The 11,523-nt window shown below is 39.5% G+C and overlaps 1 protein-coding gene across 1 annotated transcript; it reads right to left on the minus strand.

Annotated features, from left to right (window-relative positions):
• Nucleotides 1–1,348: 1,348 nt before the first annotated feature.
• On the minus strand, nt 1,349–9,039 carry LOC136685334 (DBH-like monooxygenase protein 1 homolog; the record flags this gene model as incomplete). The annotated part of the gene is made up of 4 exons (XM_066659355.1): nt 8,773–9,039; nt 2,711–2,857; nt 1,921–2,088; nt 1,349–1,432 (listed from the first exon to the last, which is right to left on the minus strand). Coding segments are annotated over exons 1-4 (666 nt in total), but the record flags the coding sequence as incomplete, so codon positions are not given.
• Between the last annotated feature and the right edge of the window lie 2,484 nt (nt 9,040–11,523).

Genomic DNA, 11,523 nt, shown 5'->3' on the forward strand with positions numbered 1-11,523 from the left:
TGGAGCATATAATAAATTGAGGACATAATATAATACATTGATTTGTGGCCTCAATATAATGTGTCATTGCCTAATTGCCCAGATGTTACAAAATACACAGGGCAGGAGCAGAACATGAAAAATGTATTGTCTTTAGGCCACATTATATTATCTGGTGGCCACAATATATTATTTAATGGCTTTAAAATAACATTATTTTGCCTTAATTTATTATTTTGATACCATTCCTTATTAAAAACAACCACCATGACACCTCGGTGGCTCTGTAGGAATCAAATGCTATAATGTTATCATGTTCCTCTACCATCATTATCAAATAAACACTTCTTTTTTTCAATACCGCAATGTACATCACCGTCACAACACCCAACCCAAACAGCAGCACTGTGTCCACAAAGCAAATTCCACACGTTTTAAGATGATGGTGAATTCCTAACCCACAGTTATCATCAAACACATAAACTCTCCCAAATACAGCTGTGATCCGTTACGTCTGAGACAATAAAGCTCACTCTTTCATGTTTCCATCTTAGTCTTTTTGGTCTGGCGATGAAAAGCGCACACACTTTTAATTAGGAATTTTTGAAAAGCGCCATGTTTTGGGAAAGGCTTTTTAATCACAGTGGGAAGGTATCAGTTTAGCCACGCATCATCTATAAATAGCAGCCTCTGAAGTTATAATAAGCAGGTGAGGCAAGGTGAGAGAGAGAGAGAGAGAGAGAGAGAGAGAGAGAGAGAGAGAGAGAGAGAGACCTTTGAACAAGGAGCAGTATCCCATAAGTATGCAGTATGTAGTATATTTACAAGTGTCAAAGTTGAGTATACTAAGAAATCGGCAATGTAATCTACAAAATAATAATGGATACTATTGTCCCACAATTCAGAGGGAAAGAGGAAGGGAGGAGCTTATAATGCCTGGAAAAGTAATACTACTGAATGCACTAAATGTTAGACAGTGGGAATTGAAGCTTATATTGAATACAAATGTTTTTAATATCTGATATAAAATGCATTATTGTAGTGCAGAAAAATATTTTTTATGATCTACACTGTGCACTACACAGTGTGGAGGGAGATATTTCAGCTTAAGCCTAACTGCCACAGTTCATCATGTTCGGTTAATTTGTAAAATTTTGTGTACTAAGAAACCATACTCACACTTTTAAGGTTGATACATACTATATACTGTATATTAATAGTGTATAGTGTACAACTTGGACACAGCCGTAGTCAGTCATTTGTATCTTGTACAGTGTCATAAGCAGTGGACCATCATCACCCACTGTATAGTGCGCACCACTAAGGGGTCTGTGTAGAAGTGACAGTGTTGAAGAAAACTCCTACTTACTCTAATAATATGATGCTTCTTCTGAACCTCCGGCATTTTAAACATCTGACACCAGTACGTCGTGTCCTTGTCGGGGACTGGCACCTGTCTTAGGAGGATAAAAAGATCACCTGAAATGAAGCTTTCCAGAAAGTTCTCCAAAGCTAATCTTCAATTTCTGGTGTGCTGCCATTTCACACATTTTCAGTCCTCTGTTTGAACATTGTACACACTGTGTCTCATCGGTTTGAACATCCAGTCATTTGACAAGTGCTAAAATCTTAAAAATACATTTCACAATGCAGATGGTTCTATACCAAACTCATGGCTCTAACTACAATAATTTCCTTAACTGAAGAACCTTTGGAGAACCTAGTGGACATTTATAGTTACCCTCATTCACAGCCCAAAGCTGGGACCTACCTCTCTAACTGGTGCTTGGCATTGGACATGGCGACCTTACAGACTCATGTGCAGCTTCTCCAATAGTCTAAAAAATACTTGACCATGAAGTGTATTTTCTGTTCAGGATCACAACATATCTCCGGCCCCTTCCTAGCTCACGTCTAGCTGACCTTGTTCACTTTACTCACGTTGACGTTTCTCATGTCGTAGATGGAGGTTCCAGGTGGAATGTTGGTGCTGGTCCCAGGGTTTAGAAAGCGTAAGCTTTTCCTTCCTCTGTTTGCTCCATGATACTGGGTCCCTGAAGGGCCGACATCTTCCCTGTGTAGAGCCCAGATCACCCGCATGGTACTGCCCTGGGGAAACAACAGTGTGGGCTCTTAAAGAACCAATGACCAGTCATAACTTCAGTTGGAATGGGTATTCTTCAACATGAAAAATGAGAATAAAGCTAAATGAATAATTATATGCTCATTGTTTTCATAATTATAGTGTTGTGAATGGCTAATAAAAAGTGCAAGCAATGTTTATGAAAGTGATTACTTTACATGGGTAGTGTTGTGTAGTATATAATCTAAACTATATCTAAGTGTCAGTATATTGGCTGTTTTAAAGTGACCACAAAGGCTTAGAAAGTGAACCTTTCAGCTAAAGGACCAACCACAGATTGATCGTCTGCAAATCACAAGAAGAATTATTTCCTGAAATACTTCTAACTGGCAGCTGTTCAGGCTTTAATTTTAGAGAAGTGGCATGAGCCTGAATTCACCATCACCCTCAAAGAGCAGGAAAACTGAGGAAAGACCACTGTTTCCTCCCTCAACATCCAGGGCTGAGTTGCCCTTGAGCAAGGTACCTTACTCACAACCACTCCCTGGTCCCTATATGGGGACAACGTTTTGTTGTACTGTTAACACAATGACAAAACAAGCATGCTCTGCAAGCTGAGGAGGAACTACTATGAAATATGTCACCCACCGTGATGGCTCTGTCATTGGGGTCACAGGTCTCCAGGTCTCTGCTGAAGCCCAGCACAGTATGAGTGTGATTCTCTCTTCCATACAACAGTCTGTAGTTCTGCACAGGATCTTTGTGGACAGCCCTGTTACTATCTGCAAAGTAGTCCTGAAGAAAGAGAGTTCCATTCATTAGACGTAGTGCAATGATTTTGAATATTTGTGAATATCTTCCACAGGAAATAGACTCAGCTTTTGGCATATTAATCATTAGTGTTACAGCAGTGTGCAGAAGTCAGAGACCACCATTCATAGAGTGGAGATGTTTAATAGTCATGGGTTCTCCTTCCTCAAAACAGAGAATTAACTATTTCACGTATTGAGACTATATGATCATAGTTCCAGCTCTCTCCTGGTTACAAACCTTGGCAATGACTCTCACCTGCAGCTGCTCAGAAACTCAGTGACTGTTTCTTATGCCAGTTTAACCTCCTGAATCGAATCTATAACTAAGTCAATGTGTAGGCACTGTGTAGATGCGAACTCTATGCTGTACCCTTCGCTGTAGGTTGATGCCCAAGGAATGTAATACACACCTAGACGACACAGAATGCCGTGATTACACTTGGTCTCCAGTCAGAACAAAATAGATCAAATTCATTTTATGACGTACAGAATATTTACCACTCTTCTCCACACTGCAAAGGCTATAGACAGCAACCAATTCATGGCCAGAGATTTCCCCTGACATTGGTTTGACCTCATGGTCAACAAATAAAATATGGAACAAGGGAAAAACATGGACGACTCCAATAAAAAATAGCTATGAGAAATGAGAAAATGCCTGACATCACAAAATGCTGAAATGTTTCAAAATGTTTCAAATAGCGCCCTACTCCCTACATAGTGCACTTCACAGATTAAAAAATCTGATACTACGACACCATTACATTGTGTATTACATAAGTTTGAGGAAGATATTTGTCATTCAGCTCTAGTGTTTGCAGTCACCGACACATAAGAAAAAGATACAACAGCGTATGTCACTTGCGCAGGCAACAGCATAGTCTCTATGGGGTTGTCTGTTTTGCAACTGTGACAATCGCGGACATAGACTTTGTGTTACGTACTTTGTTGCTTAAAAACAAGCTTGCAAATATCTGAACTGGAAATGTAACAAATGAAAGAGTGATGTTATCTGGCAGCCCCCCAGTAAAGTGCATCTGGGAAACAGCAGTGTACCTGCTCACCCTCAATAGGGCTGAGACTGGAGATACTCAGATACTCAGGGGGCCATACAGCCCTAAAGTGTCCCCACTTGATGTCAGAAGCAGAGCAGGATCTGAATGACTCATTAAAGCCATTGTTTACTGAATTTGGCAAACCACAGTAAAACAGACTGGGTGGCCTTGGTTCACAATTTGTGGGGTGGTAGGCTCCAGATTCCCAAATAAATGTGCACATGCCCTGAACGAGGGATATTACTCAAGGCAAGGTATGTGAAAAATCCACCTCCAGAACCCTAGGAGATGCCAAACCCTGCTTAAAAACAGAGGAACCCTGCTGAAGATTCTTAAAGGAGTGTCCAAGAGCCTACTTCAGATTGTGTAACATTTCTCTGAGGCTTTGATAGCATATCATAAGGGCATTAATGAGGTCAGGTTCCACAGCTGGGCTTTTAGTTCTGGATCACAAACACTACTCCAACTCATCCCAAAGGTTTTGGAGATCCATCACTCCCCCAAAAAAAGAAAAACAGTAGCATTGCGGCATAGCTCAGTGTCGAGGGCTTGGTACACATCCATCCAAAGAATAAAGACATTAAACAAGAAAATACAACATATGAAAACTCTGAGAAGAAAAGCATGTATCGGCAAAACTGCAACACTCAGTTTTTATCAACACTCAAAATTTTATTTTATTTGAATTAATTATATTCATATTGTTCAGTTTTCTGTCAGTTGGCTCTTGTTAAGAGCAGCACAAATAAAAGACAATAGTGAACATATGAGGTTTGTTCCAACAAGAACTACGCATAATTTAACCTGCGACAAGTCATGTTTATAACTATTTTACTGATGTAATGACAGATGCAGTAGTTAAAAACATTCAGAGGTTTCTTGCACAGTCATAAATGACTAAATTCATCAAACCACACTGACACTAGAAAGTGATCCAAAGGCAGAACTCAGATTAATAAAAGACAGCGAAGGCCTGCTGGACAAGTTCATCGTGCAGTAAAAAATCTAATACTACTCTTAATGAAGACAGAATGGAAGTGAGAGTGTCAGCGAAACGGCAGCAATGATGGATGATGTAGTACAAGCTGAACACTGCCAAGACATAAACCCACAATAAAAACTGTATGCTTGCTGTAGACCTACGTAACGATATACCCACTTTAATCCCATAATATACCCAATAGATCTATCGCAATAAACACAGTATGCTCACTGCAGTCCAACTGATACTCACAATATACCCATTTCGCAACACAATAAACCCACAATAACCCAAATTCTATACCAAATTTGCTGAAAGGATATAATTATACCAGTAATACAACCCCAATATATCTATGAAAGACCAAAAATTCGCTTACAATAAACGTACAGTTAACCCACAATACAACCCTCACATTACAAAATATAGTCATGAAAACCTGAGTATACCCACTATATAATCACAGGAAACTCAAGAAACCTATTCGTACACAATAGATTAACAGAAAATAACCAAAATATACATAAAAAAGTCCACATTACAACAAAAATCCAAATAAACACAAAATATATTCACAAAAAATCTCCAAAACACTCCAATATACTCAGGATATATGCACAGTATGCTCACAATATACCCACTTTATATCCAATATTTACCCACTGTAGACCCACATTTTATACCCAAGTTATATCTATAAATGACACCAATATACCCATAATAATAAAGGCGTACTGTATATATATATATATATATATATATATATATATATATATTTATAGCAAGTTATTCTAAGATAACAACCACAATATACACATGAAACACTAAAAATATTATTAAAGTAACCCTACAACTAATTCTAAATACCACCACAAAACATAAATACTGTCACGATAAACCAATATATCCACAACATGCCAACCTTAAACACCAGTATACTACAGAAATGCCTACAGTATGCTCACAAAATGCTAAAACAATATGTACACAACATTTACACAATATATACCAAATTATAACTAAAATATGCCCAAAATACACCAAAAAACACAAATTATATAGTCCCAACAATGAAATATCTCCAAAATACCTGCAACATTCCCAAAAAATACTCAACCATAAGATGCTTACAATATACCCACTGTATATACACAGTTAATGAGTATAAATATTCCATTAACCCAAGTTATAAGCTTGTTATGTGGGTTTATTTGGCACCTATTTGGCATATGTAACTTACACATTATTATATAATGTGCATGTGTCTAAACCTTTTCTGGAAACTTCAAATAATGAAATACTTAATTGTGAATGGATTAATTACTGGCAAAGGGCTGAGAGGGGGCTGGCTATTGTTTTGCAAGAGTCACTTCCATTCAGATCAATTGCAGAGTTAATTCCGATCTAATCCAGAGTGTCCAAACTCTTCCACAGTGCCTTGCGTCCAGCAGATGTCTCATGTTATTTGTGGGGGAGCACATCTGGTGTATACTCGTGTTCTACACGAACGGAGAGATGGTTCATCTCAAGCTGTGGAAGTAAACATCCACTTCCCTTAGACACAGGAGGTTCTGTGTTAGAGGACAGTCTTCCACGGTCTCGCTATGGTCAGAGTTTAGTCAATTCTGAACATGAAATTATGGTGATACAAGTGTGGATGGTGGGTCAATGTGCCCAAGAAAAACCACAGATCAGTTGCTGATGTGGTTGGATAGGTATAGAAATATTACACCATTAGTACATTAGAAATGTAATATTGATATAATTAACACAATTATGTTATTAATGTTTATTTATTTAATTTAAATTATTGAGAAAAAGAATAGAATATGGCTTCTTATATATGGATTTGGTTTATTTGGCACGTGAATTCCAAAATCCTAATTTTATTTATTTATTTGTTTGTAGTTTGAAAAAGCAAAAACATCTTGGTCTCAAAGTGATTTTGTACATATTTGACTAAAAGACAACCAGAGCTTGTACAATGTGTACTTTTGTGGTTCTACAAGTGAATTTTTGACACCGAAAAAAATCTGTTAAAACAATGTTAATCATAATCCTAACCATGTCAAAAACATCATTTTAATCATATCCATAAACCTGTCCATAGACCTGAAACTAACCCTAAACATATTTCCATCCCTAGGCTCCAACAGTTTAGAAGCAGCAGTATGTTCTCCAGTGTAACATTCTCCCACAATGCTTTGCAATCTTGGTCCTTTGATTACCCTCTGACCCGCCACCCTGCCTCCTGCCTCTGAGAATGCCTTCATGACCTCAAGAGTAAGAGTTAGAACATATAAAAATGGGCAATAAATCCCCTTCTGATCATATATTTTGAAGGTGGTGGGACTTCTAATCAACTACAACTGTAGAGTGGACAGAAGCTCACATACAGATCCCATAGTGTAAGAGGTTCACATTATGATTTATTAGATAATCTTACAAATAAGTGAAAATGTTGCAGCAAAATTTGTAGAAAATTTTAGAGGACATGTCTTATTTTTACCTATCAGCACAAGTTATAATTTCTCCAGTGATATCCAGTGGTTTGTTGGACTACAGCATGTTTTCTGTTTTGTTCAGAGATGTCAAACCACCGCAAGGGGTTGCAGCACTTCAAGGCAACTCTCTCTGGGATCTGTGAGGAGCCTTTGATGCCCATCCAGATCACAACAGGCCAGTTTCCTTCTCCTCACTAGACTACTGTATAAAAGACCGCCTTTAACAGCCTTCTGGAGAACACAAGAGCTCAGAAACAAATGGAAGACCACCTTAAAGGGTTTTATAAGCTAATGAACGTGGGTTAAAAAAGATCCAGGAGAAAGGAAATTAAATTCTCCATTTGTTTCAGCTCTGGACTCTCAGTTCACATCGGACATATACATTAATTTAAGGTGGTATTCCTTTTTTTGTTTTGTTTTTCTAAATTTCTACATTGTTTGGAAGTAAACAACGCCATCCATAGTGGTGTGAGGGCTCCCACTCTCATTTCTGTCTCTAACATGGGCGTATGTTAGATGATGTATCAGATTTGAGTCCTGCTCTGTTTAATGGCTATCATTAGTGAGAGTTCAAAAAGAAGTGGTGGGTTGGCCTCACTATTATTGGAGGTAGAACATGCTCACTCTCATCCTCTCGTGGCTGGTGGCACTGTGTTTGAGAGATCAGGGGGGAGAATCACTGAAGAGGTGGGGAGTTAGTAGTGAGAAAATTAGTAAAAAAAAGGCAATAAACAACAATAATTAATAAATAAATACCAAATAATAAATAATCCACAGTATTATCTCTATTGTACCACTGTCAATATTATAAACAAAACTTCAGGTGACAAATTTGGGTGGCAAACACATTGCCACTTGGGTTCCCCAAGGGTTCTTTGGTAAAAGCTAGAGTTCTACATATTACAATGAGGGAACCGTTTTAATATGATTCTGCACCTGGTTACACGGTTCTAGAAAACCCTCCTGTAAATGGTTCTGTACAGTACCAAATCAGGTTCTGCTGTTATGAAACATCAAAATACCCTAGAACCCTTAAACATGTCTAAGACTGTACAATACACAGCATTACGTCACATAAACACTCCGCAAGTAGAGTGCCAATGGCATAGTAAACAGAATGGCTATGTTGGTCCTGTTGTGACGTCTGGTTCCATTGACTGCCGTTGTGAAGACTTCAAAAGTTGGTGAGTTTCAGAGTGTTTTAAGGTGAAGCATTCTCCCGGAAACTTCTCTGAGTGACTTTGTTTACACCTCGGCCAAGCCCCAAAGACTGAGACCCCATGGAAGACCACCAGACAGCCCCCTTTAACATCCAGCTCTATAGTGAAACTTAAGATCGGTCAGTAAACGGACTTACCTGGAGGTAAGGCACGCCGTCGGCGACCCCTCCGATCACGAGATCCGCGGACGCCATGGCCCCGTTCGGAGACAAGCCAAAGCCTACGTAGCCCCTCGTCTCAGCCTCAATTTCAAACGTGATGCTCGTGCCATTAAAACCCCACTTCAGCACGTATCTCCCACCGGCGTCCAAAGCCGCGGAATGCTCGAGCCCGCGAGCGCGAACTTCAACCCTCACCGCCGCGAGCACCACCACCACGGCGCCCCAAAGCCCCCTCGCGCGCATGATCACTTATAAGAAAGTAAGTGCAGAGAGCGGCGCGAACACCACCACTCTCGAGCGCATCGGACGCGACTGGTGTCCCCCTCGCGCGCAGCCAGAAGGAAGAAAAAAGGGTTGTGTCTCGCGAGTCGGACGCCTTTGATGTCTCGCCCGCGCGCCGTTTTGGTCTACTTTGCTGTTTACTTTAAACGCTGCACCTTTCGCTTTGATGTTTCGCGCCAACCGACTTATTAGCGCTAGCCTCCAGTCTTAAAGTCCACATTTCAAACGGTTCCTCATTTACATAAAAGTGAATATCCGTTAAGTTCCAATGTTTACGTGTAAACGTGATTTAAACCCTTTATTTAAAAATATGAATTTACCTCACGTTAAAACTCATTCTGCATGTTTCAAGGGCTGTGATCCAATATCGTGATTGTTGTCTTTACCTCCACCTCGTTTGTGTGGTTTTATGGGAGAGAAAAGCAGACGCGGCCCACATTTTCATATGACCATTTCCCAACCTCTACTCACCCCTCAGCGTGACCCAGCCTGCTGTGTGTTAAAAGAGACACTCTGGCCAACTCTAACATGTAACTCACTACTTAGATCTGTCCTAACCATGGCAACCCAGCTCTTATGGAGTTTTCTGGCGTAAAGATTAGAGAAGAAAAACACTCTTCCGATGATGTAAACTGAAGGTGGGTTGGACTTCTGAACAATTACAACTCTAGAAAAATAACACTCTATTTATTATCATGAATGGTGTAAAGTTAGGGTGATGCATAGTGTTGAGGACTGCGTTAGGGTTTGTGGGCTTTCCTAGTGTTTAGGTTAGTATTAGAGGAAATTTAAGTCTCATGAGTTTTCATGTTGGGTTGCCAGGAATTTACAAAAAAAATTCTTTAATACAAATTAAACAAGGGCCAATTGTGAATAGTACACATTGTACGGATCTTGAGAATTGCATGTTAGTAAAATATGCTCAACATGACCTTGTGAAAATAGTACTACAAAACGTTCAGTCAAACAATGAGACTGTTGAATGGTTTCTATGCCGAGACTTAACACATTTATGATGTCAAGTGGGCGTTGCCGATGTAACAGCATCTACTCTTCTTGGTAAATTTAGGCCCAGTCCCATTTCTTATTTGCACCCCACTCACAAAGTGTAGTAGTTAAAATATTCCCCTAAATGGGGTGACCCTTCAAGAGTCTGGTACATGATCAGCATCTCTGCCAGTCTGCAGTGATATCAGAGGAGCTACAGTGTTGCAACATTGCTGCTGGACTTCAGTTAAATTTAAGACATCTTACGCCTTCAGAAGCATTCAGCAATCATAAATTATCACCCACTCCTAACTCTTCTGAGTGCAGTTTCTTATTCTGCAGATTTTTCTTAAAAATGTCCAGTTTGCAGTTGCCAGAGTATAATTGCTGCCCTATATAAGGTGGCACTGGAAATTTGCTAGCTAACTTCTGAGATATCAGTGTTATGAAGATTCATAGATATCAGGGTTTGTTATGAAGTTGTGTCACAAACTTTATAAAACTAAGATAAGGCTATTGTAGTTTTTAAAGAAGAAGATATTGATATTTGTGGGTTTCTTTGGTTGTCAACATGTCATTCAAACTCTGTTTGAAGTGTGACTCTGTTTGAAGGGCCATGTTGCCCTAACACTTCACTCTATATCGCTATCTCACAGAATTTGAGACACTGTAACCCTAGGCAAAATAGAGAGGTAGGGGCAAGGGTGAAATAGAACTGGGACTTAGAACTTCATACTAGACACAGAGAGTATAAATAAAGTCCAGATTAATTCTCCACATAGAGTCAGCCCAAAGGTACTGGATGGTGCTTCATTATCCCAAAGCTTACACACTTGTCTAGCTCTACACACACAGCTTACCATCCACAATAGATGCCACTTAATGTAACTGCTTTCTCTGACTACACGTGTTCTTGTGTTGCATTCTAATGAAATCAACTTGTTCAAATAATGTTGTTTACCATGCGCCTAAAGGGGAGTACTTGTTTTCATAAGCAGTCATGCAGCACAAGTAGAAATCTCACTCCTCTTCTGAGATCTTCTCATCATGTTTGGACACGTCTAGGGCTGTTGCTCTTAAGTTGTTTAACTCTGTTTCTGCACATACAGATGAACACATGATGAGCTGCCTGTGGCTACATACTGTCACTTTAACATCAGATGGAACAGCCTGGAGTTTGCTCCTCATGAGGAAGATATTCAGGACTTTCTGGCTGTATCTGGTCTTTTGTGATCACTGTGTTTGGAGGAGAAAGGTTAAGTGGATGATGACTGAAAGCTGTTTAGCAAACACTCTCACTGCAGACAAGAAAAGGACTTTTCATGAAGCTGCTCTGGATTTGTTAAGAGCTTTAGGTATCATCCTTTCCCTCGTTGATGAAGTTCTTGAATACGTCAGGTTAGCCTTGAGGTGGGTCAAGATAGCTTGATCTTAATGCTGGAGGTGAGTTGGAGTTCA

This window comes from Hoplias malabaricus, unplaced genomic scaffold (genome assembly GCF_029633855.1).
Source record: "Hoplias malabaricus isolate fHopMal1 unplaced genomic scaffold, fHopMal1.hap1 scaffold_472, whole genome shotgun sequence".
NCBI lineage: Eukaryota > Metazoa > Chordata > Actinopteri > Characiformes > Erythrinidae > Hoplias > Hoplias malabaricus.